This window comes from Anolis sagrei, chromosome 4 (genome assembly GCF_037176765.1).
Source record: "Anolis sagrei isolate rAnoSag1 chromosome 4, rAnoSag1.mat, whole genome shotgun sequence".
Taxonomy (NCBI): Eukaryota; Metazoa; Chordata; class Lepidosauria; order Squamata; family Dactyloidae; genus Anolis; species Anolis sagrei.
The window spans coordinates 77522253-77542695 of record NC_090024.1 but is presented as its reverse complement, the minus strand read 5'-3'; the positions used below and the strand labels follow the sequence as shown (position 1 = coordinate 77542695).

The 20443-nt window shown below is 40.1% G+C and overlaps 1 protein-coding gene across 2 annotated transcripts in view; it reads right to left on the bottom strand.

Annotated features, from left to right (window-relative positions):
* Nucleotides 1-246: 246 nt before the first annotated feature.
* The window catches only part of DCDC2 (doublecortin domain containing 2), a 77866-nt gene continuing 57669 nt past the window's right edge, over nt 247-20443 (bottom strand). For both annotated transcript variants that reach the window (XM_067467495.1, XM_060774902.2), the window contains exons 9-11: nt 16384-16484; nt 2720-3022; nt 247-760 (exon numbers count right to left, since the gene is read on the bottom strand). In XM_067467495.1, coding sequence (XP_067323596.1) covers nt 656-760; nt 2720-3022; nt 16384-16484 — 509 coding nt within the window. In that variant the 3' untranslated portion in view covers nt 247-655. The remainder of the gene's footprint in view (nt 761-2719; nt 3023-16383; nt 16485-20443) is intronic.

Sequence of the window (20443 nt, the reverse complement as noted above, 5' to 3'; positions counted from 1 at the left end):
CCACCTCCAAGGGTTCCTCTCCTCCTTTCAACAGAGACAGCAGATCCATATAGACATTCTTTGAAACAAGTGTAATGGCCCATGTATGCAAGAGTACTATGTGCATATCAGTGGTCTCCAGGGCTCTGAATTAAGTCTTGATTCTCCATTGTTGAGATTTCCTAGACCCACCCTCCACATCACAAAGTGGGAATCTGGATGCTAGTCCAGGTTAGATTACGGAAATACACCACTGCAATGCTCATACACATACAGATTTATTCAGCTTTAAAAATATTACAAGGTTTTTTTTATTTCAAAGTTGCAAAAATATTATTTAACTCTTCTAAACTAAGTACTTTTAGTCTAACGGACTCTTTTGTGAACATATAGGGGCTAGTTCAACAAAAAGCATCCTGTAATGATAACATGTATTAAAAGTAACACCCTGGCTTCCCTTTAACATTCACATAGGAGGAAAGCCAACCCTCAAGACTCTAATTATTTCTTCTTCTTTTGTTTAATTATCTATTTACTGGTTATCACATTATCACATCAGGGATCAATGGGTGGAACTCCATCATATTGTTGCATTATAAATTAACCAAGCAAAGATGCTCTGCATTCAAAATATAAAATCCTTCATTTTTGTTCCGCTATGTCCTTTGAAATACGTCTACGCTACTGCTGCGTACTCATTGCTTTGTTCGTTTTTTTCACTTTCCTGTGGACTGGTGATCGTGACTCTTGGAGCAGAGGTTTGTTCATAATTGGAATCAGCCTAGAAATAGACAAAGAAAGATGTTATGATTTGTTATATGATAGGAATCTTTCTTAGGTGGCTATGTATGCTATGTATATATTTGTCGTGTCAGGAGCAACTTGAGAAACTGCAAGTCGCTTCTGGTGTGAGAGAATTGGCTATCTGCAAGGATGTTGCCCAGGAAACGCCCAGATGTTTTGATGTTTTGATGTTGATGTTTTACCATCCTTGTGGGAGGAGCCCCCGGTGGCGCAGTGGGTTAAACCCTTGTGCCGACAGAACTGAAGACTGACAGATTGTAAGTTCGAATCCAGGGAGAGTGTGGATGAGCTCCCTCTGTCAGCTCCAGGTCCCCATTCAGTGACATGAGAGAAGTCTCCCATAAGGATGGTAAAACATCAAAACATCCGGGCGTCCCCTGGGCAACGTCCTTGCAGACAGCCAATTCTTTCATACTGGAAGCGACTTGCAGTTCCTGAAGTCGCTTCTGACAGGAAAAAAAATCCTTGTGGGAGGCTTCTCTCATGTCCCCACATGAGGAGCTGGAGCTGATAGAGGGAGCTCATCCGTGCTGTCCCTCAATTCAAACCTCCAACCTGTCGCTCTTTAACCCACTGTACCATCAGGAGCTCCAGGATGTACATATGACAGACTATTGTAGATCTGATCAACCTGAGCCCTGTCCAGTCAGATTCTGCTCACTAGCCATAGGAGATACTTGGCAATGCTTCTGCTTTTGCAATTCCAGACACAAAGCAAGCAGAAATAAGCCCCCACATCTGACAGATGAACTGTGAACTGTGATCAACTAAATATAAACACTAGTAAAAAAAAAAAAACAATTATATCACCTTCCACTTGGGCAATTAACAACAGCTTTCTACTATCTGTGGAAACATCATACAGGACAAAGAGTGAAGACAACAGCAGTCCTAGTTAGTTTCCACAAACAAATGGAGACACCCATTAAAGTGCAGAAATAAAAGAGGGACAGTTTGTATATAAAATTATCAACACTATTGATGGCACTGTTGCTGTTATCTAGATGGAAACAGTTCTAGTTAGGAATAGTTTGCATGGATTTTTCTTTGAAAATGTCTTAAACTCGAGTGAATGGTAAAGTATGTTATACTTATTTTGTACAAGTTGCCATCTGCATACAGATCTAGACACATTTCATTATTTTTGAATGTATATTTTCTGATTATATATGAGATTGTGTCAAATAATTAATAAAAAATAAAGTAAAAATGAAAAAAAAATATCAACACGATGACAAAAAAACCCAATTACTCCCATCCTTGCATTAACCTTTTTTACCCAAGAGAAAGTTTCTGTATTGAGTGCTTTAGCTCTTTTTGTAGCAGACTGGGCAATGTTCAGCCCCAAGGACTGATCTCATCCCACCCACTTGCTGCCAAGAGCATTTCTATAAATAAGTGATGATACCAGTCCTGGAAAAAAGGCCCACCAAACCCTTTTTTTGGTTCACCTCCCTTCAGAATGGCTATGCTCTGTCTTGTACACTGGCAGAGATATACTGGGCAATAAATTCCATGATGACAGCTGTCAAACTACACCAGATGTGCATTAGCTGTAATCAGGTTTTTGAATGGTGCAGCATACAATGTTTGTGATTTTGTGGGTGCTTGATTGACAGGGTTCATAGTCAGAACAATCATGAACTCAGCCTCTTAGGATATATGAACTCTCGTATTGTAAAGAAGCTATACTGAGTTCTTCAACTATACTCTGGGAACGTAGTTAGCATTCAGGGGTGCTTCTTGCATGGCAGACCAAAGGACTGAAACATTCTCATGACACTGCATTCCCTTATGGCAGTACCATCAATGTCATCAACAATGAAAAGTAGCAAAAAAAATCCAATGCTGCAGCAATGGATTATGTTGTCTGAAAGCAGCAACTACAACTAAAGCAGACAAATGGAAGCACAACAAGAGAGGAAAGGCACGTTACCTGTATTTGATCATCAACACCTTCTTTAGCTTCTTCTTCATGATAACTGTGACCCATTTCCTCACCGTTTTCTTCATTTGTTTCAGGATATCTATGAGGAATGGGCTCATCTTCTACTCCATTGTCAAGCTCCCGCCATTGCTGTGCATCTTTATAATGGCTATTCTGTTTGTCTTCTTCGATGCCTTTCATGGCTTCTTCAGTTGCTTCACCTGGATTAGCTTCTCCATTGATGGCTGAATATTGCTGAGCATGACGGTCCAGGGCTATATTTTCTTCCTCCTCCACAATTTCTGCTGGTTGCTGAGGAAAACAAAAATACACAATATCACAATCAGCATTTGAGAGTAAAATATCCCAGACAGAAGGATTATGATGAACTAAATTAAAGATGGAAAAGTACATATGCATTCTGTGGCATGTTATACACTCATGTGCTAAGGTTATATGTATCACAGCAAATTCTTCTTGGTTATGAAACAGATCGCAATTATGAGATAAATGGTTGAGAACTGTGTTTGCATATACATTATAGGTTTAATATAGATAAATAAAATTGCTCCTTTGCTTCACAAAGACATAAACACAGTGAAAAATAGACCAAACTCTACTTTTGATACCTTTTGGCAGATTTAGGAAAAATCTACATGCTGTGTTCTGCAAGTTGCAAACTATATGTTAATTATCTGGCACCACTAATTTCTCAAATTGTGTGAAGAAGAATTTACATAGAAAACAGCTACAAAGCAAGGTGAACTACACATTGTGTTCATGAACAACCCAGGCTATGCCTGTTCTCGCTGCCTATTGGCTATTGTTATGGTTATTTTTAAAGCTAATTGTATTGTTTTAATTTGTTTCTGTAAACCGCTCCGAGCCAAACTGGGAGTAGCGGTATACGAGTCACATAAATAAATAAATAACATTTTCTAAAGAACTCATCATGGGGAGGAGGTATCTTCAGGGGGTTATGACATAACTAACTTCTTAGCCACCAGTTTGCTCAGTAGCACCTCTAAAGATGACCGCAAGAACAAAGAAGTAGTTGTTAAAGCTAAAACCCTACAGACAGGTAAAAGGTAAAGGTAAAGATTTCCTCTGGCATTAAGTTTAGTTGTGTCCGACTCTGGGGGGTGGTGCTCATCTCCATTTCTAAGCTGAAGAGCCTAGAAATAACTAGTTTGAGACTTCCAAGGTCATGTGGCCAGAATGACTGCATGGAGCACCGTTACCTTTCTGCCAGAACGGTACCTATTGATCTACTCACAATTGCATGTTTTCAAACTGCTAGGTTGACAGAAGCTGGGCCTAACAACAGGAGCTCACCCCGCTCCCTGGATCTGAACCTCCAACATTCCAGTCAGCAAGTTCAGTAGCTCAATGGTTTAACCCGCTGTGCCACCCGGGGCCCTACAATAGGTACACATATTAAAATTCCATTAAAACCAGTAATACTTGTGGCCCAATGACTTCAGGCAGTTTATGTTGCCGGCAACACAGTCCTCAATGCATTTGAGTGGTTCCATTGAAACTGACATTCTAAATAGAGATTAGGACTGAGGTTCAAGTCTCTCAACAGATCCATTCATAGCTATATACCCAGAAATCAAATGTGCCTTGAAAACTGGATGAAACAAAGAGGGGAAGGGGGAAGGAAGAAGGCATGGTCAGAAGGAGAAGGAAAGAGTTGTTCTTGCCCTCTGTCTGCCTCTCTGCCACTTCCCAACTCCATGGAGGCAGCTTTAGAGACTCCTCCAACCTATGGCCTCTCTATGCCTGAGCCCAACAATCATTTTTTAAAAATCTAGTTCATTTGAATTTGAGGAAGAGTAGCTTGATTTTAACATTAAGCAATTAACTGATTCTCAACAACACTGATATTGTATTGTCAAAAGCTTTCATGGCTGAAATCACTGGGTTGTTGTAGGTTTTTCAGGCTATATGGCCATGTTCTAGAAGCATTCTCTCTTGATGTTTTGCCTGCACCTATGGCAAGCATCCTCAGAGGTTGTGAGGTCTGAGACTTCAAAACCTCTGAGGATGCTTGCCATAGATGCAGGTGAAGCATCAGGAGAGAATGCTTCTAGAACATGGCCATATAGCCCAAAAAACCTACAACAAGTCAACACTGAGATTTCCTTTGGCGTACTTGCATGAACCCTCCTACACTTTTCTCAGAGAATACATACTTGTCAGCTAGTCTGACTAAACCATGCAGCCTTTGGTGTGCAATGTATAAGAGTCATGAGAACTCAAAGAACTATATAAGCTGGAGGCTTTATCTCAAAGCACTAGGCATACTCAAAGAGATCTATAAATTGTCCAATGCAAGGATGGAAGGAACATTCACAATTAACAATTCCTAGGCTGAAAAATGGGTTTCCTGATGTACTAGAACAACAACAAGACAATACCATGAACACACATTTCAAATGCAAGGTCTCTGGGCCAAATTCACCCCGCCATGTCATTTTATGTAGCTCATGAAGATTTCAATGCTAGGACAACAGTTACATTTATACAGTCTAACAATTACAAATGGCCCTTTGAAGGGAACCATAAGTTTTTCCTCAGTGAAAATGAGTTTGACACCCCTGGATTAGGGGGAGCTTTGATCCAGTTTATTAGGTCTTTTCTTAAATTCTCAAAAACTAATTCTGACCCAATAATGACACATGGCAAATTTAAAAGGAGATTCAGAGCCAGCTTGTGGTAATGGCATAGATACCTACCATGAAAAACGACAAAATTAATTTGATTTTGACATATTTTAAATGACTCCTTATATTTATATTCAAAATTTTTCCCATTTACTACTCTCGTATGATTCCATTTTGTTTTCAGTACTGAGTTGGCCATCCATACAGCTTGACTACACATCTAACTTATTTTGTTTTTCTTGGTGGTGATGTTTTTCTGGATTGGATGATGATTGCCTTCTCACACAGCCCTTATATTCAAAATGCTAAAACCTGCTCAGGCAGTGCAACTTACAACGGAGTATAGGTAAAACAACACAATCTGAAAGTAACTCAAGGTGAAAATTCAGAAAAAGAAGCATTTTTTGAATAGATGCCTGGAGGGTTTGCTGGCTTATTAATATTTTCTCTTTTTCTAGAGGGATGAAGCACTGACTGTGAATATTACAGGTCATATTGCAAAACGGGAGAGGCGATGAAGAGCAAAACTCTGATAGGAACAAACATCACAGCATGAATATAATTTCAAGGCATACTTACAGTAGCTTTGAATCAATAGCACCACTTAAATTTAGCTGCTATTTTCCAGTAATGAATAATGCTTCACAAATATTCCAGTTGTTTTCCAAAACTAAAAACATAACATTTTGTTTCTAAACCATTTAAGTTTTCTAAATAATAATAGAGCACATCCTCCCCCGCCCCAAGTTATTTATGAAATCTAAACATACCTATTTTAAAAGGAAACAAAGAAATAATTAGTTTGAGACTGAATTCAGCATTATTGGCTTTTTGTTTAAATATATATACCGTATATACTCAAGTATAAGCTGAGTTTATAAACTTTTTTATGCTGAAAAAGCCCCCCTCGGTTTATACTCAAGTCAAAGTTATTTATTATATTACTCTGTTATTGTTATTTTATTGCATTTTATTATTTTGCTTGAATTATTATTATTATTATTATTATTATTATTATTATTATTACATTTACATTGTTTTACTCTATTATTATCATTTTACATCTATTATTTTACTCTATTTAGTATTATTTTACTCTCTTTATTATTGTTATTATTACATTTATTCTTTTACTCTATTTATTACTGTTATTATTACATTTATTATTTCATTCTAATTGAATTCATTATTTTACACTATTATTACCGTTATTGTTACATGTTCATAGCAGTGTCTTTGTATATAATCTTTCCTTATATCTATTCCACACTTGGATGAGCCCAGTTCTTCTAGAGTGTTTCTTAAAGTTTCTCTCCTTTTCTGCCTTTCCGCTCCAGAGATACCTGTGCCAACCCTGGACTAGATCAAACCCTTCCAGGGTTAGTAGTTTTTTCTTCTCCAAAGTTGTCCATTCCCTTATCCAGTCCAGGGCAGCCACCTCATAGTATAATTGGAAATTAGGTAAAGCAAGCCCCCCTCTTTTTCTGTCATCTGTTAGATTTCTGAAGCTTATCCTGTGTTTTTTCCCCCTGCCATATGAATTTCCCTATCTCCCTATGCCACTTTTTATCATTTTTTATCATTTATCATAGACTTCAATATTGGGAGGGAATTAATGTTATTTTATTGGCATCTATTTTTATTTTGAAATTTATCAGTAGCTGCTACATTTTCCACCCTTGGCTTATACTCGAGTCAATATGTTTTCCCAGTTTTTTTGTTGTGTGTGTGTGTGTGTGTGTGTGAGGTAAAATTAGGTGCCTTGGCTTATATTTGTATCGGCTTATATTCAAGTACATATGGTATATTTGTCATATTGGAAAATGTACATTTTATCTTTCTCCCCTTCTTCTGTATTTTTGTTTCAATTCTAAGTACTAAATATTTCATTTTTAAAGTTGTTAATATCTGGAGGTCAGCAAAGACAGGAATAATGAATACTCAAATACAATTTCAGAAATTTTAATGTACTTTAAACATTTTTAGAAGCAGATTACAGCAAGAAGCAGATTACAGCAAGACATCACAATTTTGTCACCTACAGAACCACAGTGAACAGGCAATGCCATGCAGGCATCTACAGAGGCATCTACAGTGGATCAGCTCTTTACCTGCCCATACCTCCTGAGGCAGCATCTTTTTTTACATCTTTTCTAGACCATTACAAATGGTCTAGAAAATAAGTCAAATTATCATTTCTTTTCTGTCATTAAACTGCTATGAAAAAATTCCTAGTAATCCTCTGGTAAAGACCTTATAACTAGACCAATAAGTTCATTTTTACAAGGCCTGGTAATGATTAATTCAAATTCAATTTCTTTTCTAATTCAATTAGAATTCTGATTCATAGATCTGTTAAGCATCATTTGTAAGGAAGCAATTAATAGGTATTATTAAACATGTATGTTTTGCACTCACATATGACTCCAGAGGAAGGGATCATTCATAGGAATTATACTATTATACCAAAACTGAAGACATTTAAACAGATAGGGATTTCTTAGAATTGTCTATTTTTTTAAGTTTAGATCAAAGCAGATAGAACTAGGTAAGGAAGATACCCAGCTGATCAATGATACAATGCAATTTAAAAGATAAAAATCCATTAAAAACAGATGGTTTTTTTAAAAAAATGTAACAATCTGACAGTACAAAAAGAATTTTGCATGTCAATGGGAGGACAGCAACCAAGGAGTCAATCTGTCTTCACTAGGAAGAGACATCCAGAGTCCAGGGGCAAAAAAGGACAGTCTCATATCTCCATTGATGATGGGATTGAGAGAAGGATCTCTCTTAAGGAACTGAGGGCCTGGGAAAGCACATATCAGGAAACAGCCAGATTGGCAAGATAGCTTGGACCAGAGCCATATAGGGCTTTATAAACTCCTCACTGAATTGTGCCCCAAAACACAGTGGCAGCCAGTGGAGTTTTTCTAGCAAGGGAGTGTCAACTTATGCTAGTTAACATTCTAACTGCAGCTCTTTGGACACGCCATTATTTTCTAACACTCTTCTAAGGTAATCCCATGTGAAATGTGTTAGAACAAACCCAATGTAACTAAAGCATGTGTTTGTTTATTTATTTATTTACAGTATTTATATTCCGCCCTTCTCACCCCGCAGGGGACTCAGGCTGGATCACAATGCACATATCCATGGCAAACGTTCAATGCCATAGATACAAAACATACATAGACAGACACATAGAGGCTAGCTATTTAACTTTCCAGCTTCATGAGGGTATGCTTGAATTCTGGCCACCGGGGGAGCTGTCACTTCACTGTCCACTTGTGACACTGATGGAGTACTTCCTCATTCTTTTGCACGCTGCTGAAGATTTTTATGGCGTAGTATATTGGTTAAATTAGCCTCCCTGCATAATCAGTACCTAAATTTCCTACTTGACAGATGCAACTGTCTTTAAGGGTGCAAAGGTCAACAGCAAGCTAGAGAAATGGTCAGGAGCTTACTCCAACCCAGGCTGGCTTCGAACTCATTGTTGGGGTTCAGTCTGATCCTGATCTGTGTGAACAGGATTCTCTGATAGTTTTTCAAACTGAGCAAGCTCTCCCTGACTCTGACAGTGTGGAATGTGTTGTTGATGCAGAGGTCAGTGGGAATGAAAACGAAACCCAACAGTTAGAAGAGAATGTTTTGGAAGTTAGCCGTGATATCTCCCCACCTGGACTTGATAATGAGGTCCGAAGAGAACAGATAGTGAGAGATAGATTTGTTTCCCAGTCTGTACGAAGGTCACAGCATCTACAGCAGAAAGAGTCCCAAACAGAAAGGTCAAGGGGCGTTTCTAAGAATAGCTTCTTTGGTTTAAGAGCATCCCTGCCGGGTGCTTCTTTAGGTCAAGCAACGTTCGGGACTGTGGCTGGTCTTGGCAGAATTCCTGTGTTCCATGGCCAGTAATCCCAGAGGCTTGTAGTTTCCAAGTTGATGGTTAGTAAAAGGCTAACAGACTCCTGGTTATTGTTTTGTGGCTTTTGAAGTTTTGCTCAAGTTCAGAGATCCTATTGACTACTGTGTTTTTCTGTGGCTTTTTACTCTGCATTTACCTTTCTTTTGTAACCAATTTTTCATCAATAAACAAGGATTCCTTTTCCTACAGTCCAGAGTGGTGGATTTAATCTTATGGTCTTGTTTCTTGAACTGGGATGCAACACTCATGACCTTTCAATCAGTAGTAATTTTGATGCAGCTGACTCCCAACCAGCTGTGCCACAACCCAGTCTAACTGTATAACTATCATCAGATCTCCCATCTCAAAAAAAAATGAGTGCAGTTCAATGTTCAAGAGCACACCTAGCTTCTGCAGAAACTGGAGCCTCCAATTTCAAAGCTGAATTCAGATATATATCAGAACTTTGGAACCGTGCCTTCAAAGGGAGTGTAACTCCATTCCAACATTGAACATGCTCCCATGTCTTGCCAAAAGTGGTATGTTGGATGTCGAACAATAGTTATCCATTATGTTTTCTTCAGGCTAGTTGTCTTGTTATAAGGAAACACTGACAACCACCTCATCTTCTCACCCACAACATGAGAAACTGTGATCACCACCGATGATGGACCTGGACCACACTTGGCACACAGAACCCCCATGACTAACTCAACCTACTGGAGGGGTTTGAGGGGACTGATTCACCATAGTGGGAATTGTAGTTTACCCTACAGCCAGAGAGCACACTGAACCCTACCGATGATGCATCTAGAGCAAACTTGCCCAACATAACAAACTTTAAGTCGTGATGGAGTTTTTCAAGGTTAACCTGGCATGTGAGCTGTAGTTCACTCACAATCTTATGCATTTTGTACAATTAAAAAAATGACTTTTTCAAATAACCTGGGCAACAGCGGGTACTCAAGCTAGTAAATAAATTAAAATCGAAATAGATAAATTAAAATATATGACAACCACTGGTAACTCATTGAATAAGTAGAAATGTAAAATTAAAAATTAAAACCCTGAATTATTTTATCGGAATATATTAGCAGATGGAACAGTTAATTAATAAAGGGAACCAAACTAGCTGGTTGTAAATAGAAAGTGAGTAAATTTTAAAAATTGCCACATGAGAAACATTAATACACTACTATAACACAAGTTGGCACATAAGAATAAGAAAATTGGCAGCCTGATGAAAAGTGAAACATTGCTGGAAAGGAGAAAGCTAAAGAAAGACAAGTAGAGACTGTTGCCATCAATAATTTTCTGGGTGGGGGGAGTTGCTAGGCACCGACCAGTTTTGTATGTCTGATGATCGATAAAATTCAGGTACTTATTAGAGGTAATAGCAACACAATGGTAATGGCAAAACACATTCAATCAATGAGTTTTACCTATGTGTTGACTCCCAATTCAACAGTTGACTGAATAGGTCTATTGTAGTTGTGACAAACTAAGAATATTGCCAGCCATAAACTGTAAATGATATATTGGTATATTGGTATATTGGATGGAAATTCAATTAAGTGCTTGTTTGTCCAATCACTACAAATGAGACTGGAAATAAATAATGATGATAATATAAGATGACCCATGTTGGATGAGACCAAAGGCCTTTCAAGTCCTATGTTCTGCCCACTCAGTGTCCTATCAGTTAGCTGCAGAACGTCTACTGTGACAAGGCTCCAACTCATCTTCCCCAGCAATAAAAAGGCAATATATTAATAATGTGCCTTGTGAATAAAACACATACACTTGTTGATGAATGCAAAAAAGCACATAGAGAGAAACAGATGGAAAAACAAGAAGAATTATATTGTAAAATATTAATCACATTGGGAAAGCAAATCAGACATCTAACATAACAGCAAAAGAGAATTGGATAAATTGGACTAAGGAGAAAATTAGTTTCAGTACCTAATGCTCACAGATCTACATGCAATAAACTCAAATTAACCAATTAACAATAAGGCAAAATAATTGTTAAGCTACTTATTAAAATAAGACCAAAGATTGGGAAGCTGGAGAGGGCCAAGATCAGACAATAAACAATCATCCACACCTGTGCCACAGATAAATCTGGCAAACAAAGAAAGAGATGCAGGAAATAATGGAATATACCATCGTCCTTCCATATGTGCAGTTTTGACTCTTGCAGATTAATGTTCTCTCTAAAAAAACTCTAGCTCTCCCAGTATGACTCTATGGTCAACTTCCTTCAGTCATGCTGGAAGAGCTAGAGACATAAAGAGAGAACACCTTACTAGTTGTTGTTCATTCGTTCAGTCGTCTCCGACTCTTCGTGACCTCATGGACCAGTCCACGCCAGAGCTCCCTGTCGGCGGTTACCACCCCCAGCTCCCTCAAGGTCAGTCCAGTCACTTCAAGGATGCCATCCATCCATCTTGCCCTTGGTCGGCCCCTCTTCCTTTTGCCTTCCACTTTCCCCAGCATAATTGTCTTCTCTAGGCTTTCCTGTCTCCTCATGATGTGGCCAAAGTACTTCAACTTTGTCTCTAGTATCTTTCCCTCCAGTGAGCAGTCGGGCTTTATTTCCTGGAGGATGGACTGGTTGGATCTTCTCGCAGTCCAAGGCACTCTCAGCACTTTCCTCCAACACCACAGCTCAAAAGCATCGATCTTCCTTCGCTCAGCCTTCCCTAAGGTCCAGCTCTCACATCCGTAGGTTACTACAGGGAATACCATGGCTTTGACTAGGCGGATCTTTGTTGCCAGTCTGATGTCTCTACTCTTCACTATTTTATCGAGACTGGACATTGCTCTCCTCCCAAGAAGTAAGCGTCTTCTGATTTCCTGGCTACAGTCTGCATCTGCAGTAATCTTTGCCCCTAGAAATACAAAGTCTGTCACAGCCTCCACGGTTTCTCCCTCTATTTTCCAGTTGTCAATCATTCTTGTTGCCATAATCTTGGGTTTTTTGACGTTTAGCTGCAACCCGGCTTTTGCGCTTTCTTCTTTCACCTTGATTAGAAGGCTCCTCAGATCCTCCTCGCTTTCGGCCATCAGGGTGGTGTCATCTGCATATCTGAGGTTGTTAATGTTTCTTCCAGCAATTTTCACCCCAGCCTTGCATTCATCCAGCCCCGCACATCGCATGATGTGTTCTGCATACAAGTTAAAAAGGTTGGGTGAGAGGATGCAGCCTTGCCGTACGCCTTTCCCAATCTTGAACCAGTCTGTTGTTCCGTGGTCAGTTCTGACTGTTGCTACTTGGTCCTTGTACAGATTCCTCAGGAGAGAGACAAGGTGGCTTGGGATGCCCATCCCACTAAGAACTTGCCACAATTTATTATGATCCACACAGTCAAAGGCTTTAGAATAGTCAATGAAGCAGAAGTAGATGTTTTTCTGAAACTCCCTGCCTTTCTCCATTATCCAGCGGATATTGGCAATCTGGTCTCTCGTTCCTCTGCCTTTTCTAAACCCAGCTTGGACATCTGGCAACTCTCGCTCCATGTATTGCTGGAGTCTTCCTTGCAGGATCTTGAGCATTACCTTACTGGCATGAGAAATAAGGGCCACTGTACGGAAGTTGGAGCAGTCTTTCACATTTCCCTTTTTTGGTATGGGGATATAAGTTGATTTTTTCCAGTCTGATGGCCATTCTTGTGTTTTCCATATTTGCTGGCAAATGGCATGCATCACCTTGACAGCATCATCTTTTAAGATTTTAAACAGTTCAGCTGGGATCCCGTCGTCTCCTGCTGCCTTGTTGTTAGCAATGCTTCTTAAGGCCCATTCAACCTCACTCCTCAGGATGTCTGGTTCTAATTCATTCACCACACCGTCATAACTATCCTCAATATTATTATCCTTCTTATACAGATCTTCTGTATAGTCTCGCCACCTTCTCTTTATCTCTTCAGCTTCTGTTAGGTCCTTGCCATCTTTGTTTCTTATCATACCAATTTTTGCCTGAAATTTACCTCCAATGTTTCTAATTTTCTGGAAGAGGTCTCTTGTCCTTCCTATTCTGTTGTCTTCTTCCACTTCCATGCATTGCTTATTTAAAAATAGTTCCTTATCTCTTCTGGCTATCCTCTGGAATTGTGCATTTAACTGGGCATATCTCCCCTTATTATCACTGTTTCCTTTTGCTTTCCTCCTTTCTTGGGCTACTTCCAGTGTCTCAGCAGACAACCATTTTGCCTTCTTGGTTTTCTTTTTCTTTGGAACGTACTTTGTTGCCGCCTCCTGAACAATGTCGCGGACTTCTGTCCATAGTTCTTCTGGGACTCTGTTTACTAAATCTAGTCCTTCAAATCTGTTCTTCACTTCCACTGTATATTCGCTAGGAATGTTAGTGAGATCATATCTAACTGGTCTGTGTATTTTCCCTGATCTCTTTAGTTTTATTCTAAATTGAGCAATAAGAAGTTCGTGATCTGAGCTACAGTCAGCCCCAGGTCTTGTTTTCACAGACTGGATGGATGTCCGCCACCTTTGGCTGCAGAGGATGTAGTCAATTTGATTTCGGTGCTGACCATCTGGTGAAGTCCATGTGTAAAGCCGTCTTTTAGGTTGTTGGAAGAGAGTGTTTGTTATACACAGCGAGTTTTCCTGGCAAAATTCTATCAGCCTACGTCCCGCTTCATTTTGTTCTCCCAGACCATGCTTGCCTGTGATCCCAGTTGTCATTTGACTTCCCACCTTGGCATTCCAGTCTCCTGTAATGAAAATAATGTCTCTTTTTGGTGTATTATCCAGTAGGTCCTGCAGATCCTCATAGAACTGATCTACTTCTGCTTCTTCAGCAGCTGTGGTTGGGGCGTATATTTGGATCACTGTAATGTTGAAAGGCTTTCCTTGCACTCGAATTGAGATCATTCTGTCATTTTTTGGGTTGTATCCAAGCACCGCTTTAGCGAATTTCTTATTAATTATGAAGGCTACTCCATTTCTTCGATGTTCCTCTTGTCCGCAGTAGTAGATCTGGTGGTCATCTGATGTGAAGTGGCCCATTCCAGTCCATTTCAGTTCGCTGACCCCCAGAATGTCTATCTTTAGTCTTGACATCTCACCAATAACAACATCCAATTTGCCCTGGCTCATAGATCTTACATTCCAGGTTCCTATGGTGTGTTGATCTTTAGAGCATCGGATTCGTCGTTCACCTCCAGTACCGTCGGCCGCTAGCCTTCCTTTCGGCTTTGAGCTAGCTGCGTCATCACATCTGGGGCTAGTTGAACTTATCCTCTGCTCCTCCCCAGTAGCATTTTGGCCATCTTCCGACCTGGGAGTCCCATCTTCCAATGGCATACCGACATATCTCTGGTTGTACTGGTCCATTTAGTTTTCTTGGCAAGGATACTGGAGTGGTTTGCCATTGCCTTCCCCAGGGATCACGCTTACTAGTAATTTCTAGGTTTACTACTGCGATTCTATGGTTGTTTTCCAGATGAAGTCAACTATAGAGTCATACTGGAAGACCTAGAAATTCCTAGAGAGCTGTTATCCCAGTTAAACAAAAATAGCAATTTCTTATTTTTTTTTAAATTTCATTGGGGGCCATTGCCCCTAATCCTGGTAAATGTGGAGGACTAACTATATAACTTCAATTACTTCACATCATCTCTTCCTATAAGCATTACACTTACAGGTTTCTTGCCCCCAGATTGGACACTAGAAGCCTGAAATGTGCATAGCCCAGCTCCCGTCCTTTCCCATCCACATTATGCTAGGTTGACACATTAAGGGAAGGTCTTTCCCTTGATGTATGAATCCCCAGATTGGTCTTAAATCTCTTCAAACTATACCATTACGCACAGACATATTTATGTCCACAGAATGTTAGTGGTAGTAGCTGTGCTTAGCTCAAATACGTAAAGGAAGCACGTGCATTCAAATCTAGGCACATGTCTTGATTTCAATGCCGGCAGCGGAAACAGCTGCAGCCTGACATTTGACTTTCTACAAAAGGTGTAATTTTGCAGACTTAGAAATGAACATTGCTAATCAGCTTTTTTTTTCTTCCCCATTATGAGCAATTTTGACCTTAAAAGGGACGTGAGAGTGCCGTATCCTTAATTTAAAAGCTCAAGCTATGCTACATAGACCTCAGTTTCAATGCAAAAGGTGGCAAAACGATTGCCTCTTCTCTCTAACACAGCACTGTCTCTACTGCTTGTTCATCACAAAGTGCTAAAACCACACAGCTTCCAATAACAGTCACAAGAAGGGTCAAAGAGACCTACCAAGTACAGGCAGTCCCCAAGTTATGAACAAGATAGGTTCTGTAGATTTACTCTTAAGTTGAATTTGTATGTAAGTTGGAACAGGTACATTTTCTAAGTGTAATATATATCAGCTTTGGATAGCATAGGGAAGGGTTAACATCCCTGTGGTGTTTGTTTTGTTGCCTGTTCCCCATCCCCCACCTCCACCCTGTTCAGAAGATTTTGCCTCACTTTCAGTCCCTGTGATAATTGGATTTTGATCAATGTGGCTTAGTGTGGTGCTAAAGCTTCAGTTGAGACACCTTTTCCCCACAATAACTCTTTTAGGAGTGAATTTCCCTTGCTAGGGATAGAGTTCTCTGACTTCCTGTTGCCTCATCCGCATTCTTAAATAGGAGTTATTTGTAAGTTGGATGTTTGTAACTTGGAGACTGCCTGTATACGGAACAGATATCTTGAAATCTCATGAACTAATTATTCGAAAAGCAAAAGTAGGCTACTTCAATGTATACAAAATGAAATAAACAAATCAACTACACAAGACAAATAATGGTGTTGTCCTTTTCTAACGTCACATCATGAAGAAAAATGTCTCTCTAGAATGATCCCACATTGCACAGATATCATTTCTCTGCATCCTCCATTTCTTCCCACCTGTGACAACATGATGTGACTAATCAGGTGCTGAATCAGTGAAGCTAATGTTTTGATATTTCTTTTTTCCCCTCTGGTCATTTTGCAGCCCTCGCATCCCAACCTGTAGATGATGCATGCTAAGGAAATCATGAAGGTTAATAGAAGGATGGGGAGCGGATTTCAACGTTAGCCATTTATTTCCAGCTTCTAATTTACCTGGTCAACTGGGACCTCAGTCTGAGTATCTTCATCTTCCTGGACTTCCACAGCTCCCCGCATTTCAGATCGTTTTTTGCCAGCCTTGTAAACACCATCTCCTGAAAGCAAAAAGAAGCAGAGTCCAATTGTGACACCACATGGGGAAAGGAATGAACTGCATCCAAAGACAATCCAAGGATGGGGTTCTGAACACTTGATTTCTCATTCATCGGAAGGTAAGGACAAGGGAGAGGGCCTTCTTTGTGGTGATGACCAGACACTGGAACTCCATTTCCCAAGACACCTGTCTAGCCCCCTTTTTAATGGCCTGCTGCAAGCAGTGAAAGTATTTTAAAAGAGAATCCCGAGTTTCCAGTTAGAAGGCACAATCAACCAAACAGTGCAAAACATTTCAGACATCTTCACACTAAGCACATCAAGCTTCTGGGTATGATGAGGGCAGGAGTTTCACACACATCCAGATTGCCCCCGAAGTTTTCACTGCAAGCTAATGCTTTCAATAGCCCTCTGTTCTCCCAGCTTCCTGAATGACTAGTACAGTAATTCCCAAATTCTAGCGCCCTGCAAGTTTTGGACCAACTCCCAGATGAGTCAATACCTTGGCCAATGATCAGGAATTCTGGGAGTTGAAATCCAAAAGATCTGGCAGATCAGAATTTAAGAAACCCTGCTTTAGTGCAACTAAAAAACACAAAACCCAGGAAACAGTTACAAAAGCAAAGGAGTCAATGTTATACGAATAACAACAGAGATCACTATGGGAAGGAGACAAGTTTAGACTACCTACTAAAGATTAACAACCTCATCAGATGGGCTTAATTTCAGCAGCATGTGCCAGATCTTTCATAGTTTTATGACAGAACCCTCCGGCTCCCATCAGACGACGCTGAACTACTTCCGACAGGGCTTCGTTGTAAAACTATAGAAGATCCAGTGCATGCCATCAAGGCATGAACGAGGAGGCTTCCCGTGTTGCCTCTCAGACAATGGGGGAAGCCAAGCAGCTCATGCTTCCCCACGTGGGATATGGTGACCATCAAATTGGGCAATGCTGTGTGTGAGATTATGTGTTCCCCAAGCCCCATGTTGGGCACCACCAGATACACCAGAATGTGTGGCGATTCCAGAGGCCTGTGTGAAGTGATCCTTAGTTTTTCCTGCCATACAGTGATAGTCTTCTTTGTAGCCTCTGCTTCACACTCACAGGACTCTACCGCAGATCATCCTGAAAATCTTCTGGAAGCTGAGAATATTGGTAACTGGTTTGAGCACTGGATTATGAATCTGAGTCCAGGGTTTGAATCTCTACCTGACCAAGACACCCATTGGGTGACCTTGGGTTTCCTTTCAGATGACGGCAGAGACAAACCCTCAAAAACAAATCTTAAAAAAAAAACCTTGTAATAAGTCTACTTTAAAGTTATCTTAGGTTGAAAACAACTTTAAAACACACAACAGCAAGCAATAATAACAACATACAACCCCACTGTCTGTAACAGATACTTTGATCCCTTCACTTTTGCAGCATTATTCTTAAATACACTTCTTTCCCTCCTTGTGTTTATGTTAATGGTTGCCATTCATTTTAATGGATAAAGTGAGGCTCTCAAATACAAATGAAGCCTACCCTTTCAAGTATAACATATCCCCAAGAGATCCATGCAATACAACAACAGCCTCCTTACATGTACACACACAAACACATTTTTCAAGTGTTAGTATTACTTATCATTTGTATTATTTCAAGCACAAAATATTCCCCCTGGAGATCCTTCAAAATATAAAAGCAGCTCTCATATATTCAGGTTTTTTCTTCTAGTAATCATAATACTTATGATTCTCGAGAGAATTCAGAGTCTTTCTACATTTCGTTTACATAATCCTCACAATGGTATGGGCAAGGTAGGTCAAGTTTATTGCTACCATAAATCAAATAGCAGGTTATGGCTGAGGAGAAAAAAATAGCTTCTCTGTAAGCTCATGGTACAAGAGGGATTTGTCAAATGGAATTTACAATTTCTAGTCGCTTCTGGTCGACAGCCGTTGAATTCCAGGGCAAGAAAAGCAGACAGTGAAAACAAAAGAACAGCCTGCCTCAAGGAAGGGTGCCTACTCCATCAAGGTTTAACATTTACATAAATGGTCAGCCACTGCCAGAAGGGACAGAGAATTTCATCTATGCTGACAATCGTGCCATCACGGCCCAAGCAGGAAGTTTTGAAATGGTTGAACAGAAACTCTCTGAAGATTTAGGTCAGTGGTTCTCAACCTGTGAGTCCCAGATGTTTTGGCCTTCAACTCCCAGACTAGTAAACTGGCTGGGATTTTTGGGAGTTGTAGGCCAAAATACCTGGGGACTCACAGGTTGAGAAATAATGCCTTAGGTGCTCTTACTGCATATTACAGGGAAAACTATCATGAATGACTTTCCAATAACTTTAATAGGTTCTTTTTATTGCAATTTCCAGTGTGAGAGGGTATATCAGATTACACAAAAACATTTAGACATAGAATGACATTAGACATACAGACATACAGATTCTGTGCAACTACATTGGATTCACAATTACATGGTAAACAAATGAACAAAGGGGAATTACATTTTCACTCAACATTCACACCACATGTACATGCATTCATCCACATGCATCCAAAATATTACCATATTCTTTTCTCCCTCCTTGGAGAAGCACCTGTTAGGCCAGACCCTGCTTCCCTGTAGCCTGCCAACGCATAGTTCCATAACTTCCATAATGCCAAAACTTCAAAACGCTGAGATACCAAAACTACTTTCCCTAAGAACAATGCCAAGGACCAGATCTCTGTTTTCCATACAGCAGAACCTGACTCCCAGCACAAAATCTAAGACTCCAAAACCGCACTTCTTCCTCTTCCCTTGAGAAAGAAGCCCCAAAGTATCCAGAATCATGCTTTCCCATAACTGACACTCTCCAAATACACCATCTCTCTCCTTCCCATGGAGTAGAGCATGGCGGGTGGAACAGACTCCTCGGTCTGCCACACTTTGAGCATTATTAGACTGAATCTTTTATAGGAATATTCTGTTGATGTAGTCCCAAAGTTGTAAATTAATGATAGACGTCTTCCATCCTGGCTCTATCTCAGTTTCCTGGCCAGATGTTGATCTTCTTGATTGGTGTTGATCTTATGTTGACTTCCTTCTTCACATAAGGAATGTTGCAAACATTTCAGTTATCACTGTCCCAGTTCTTATCAGGGTTTCTCATTAGCAAGTCCATCAAGGAGGTAGTTAGTCATTGCAGGACTTAATATTATACTGGTGTTTCCAAAATTATTAATTCCATTCATACATCCTTTCATTCTTCCATTCATTCCCACACATAATTATTAAATTCATATTTGTCAAATCTGCACATTGAATTTCTTGTGACAAAACCACCAGATTCCTAATCCATGTAAAACTTGTGATTTTCATCTTAAGAACAGGACAAGCATCTCGAGCTCTGAGGATTACCTGGGAAAGAATCCCACTGGAGCATTGCAGCACACCCAAATACATGGGAGTTACCCTGGACCGTGCTTTGACCTACAAGAAGCACTCTTTGAATATCAAGCAAAAAGTGGATGCTAGAAACAACATCATACAAAAGCTGACTGGCACAACCTGGGGATCACAACCAGATACACTGAAGACATTTGTCCTTGCTACTCTGCTGCTGAGTACACATGCCCAGTGTGGAACACATCTCACCACACTAAAACAGTGGATGTGGCTCTTAATGAGACATGCCGCATTATCACAGGATGTCTATGCCCTACACCATTGGAGAAATTATACTGTTTAGCCGGCATTGCATCACCTGACATCTGCCGGGAAGTAGCAGCCAATAATGAAAGGACAAAGGTAGTGACATCTCCGGCCCATCCCCTGTTCGGATATCAGCCAGTACGCCAATGCGTTAAATCAAGAAATAGTTTTCTAAGATCTACAGAATTACTCGCAGGAACGCCTCAGCAAGCAAGAGTCCAAAAGTGGCAGGCTAAAACTCCGAACCTCAATTAGTGGCCGATACCG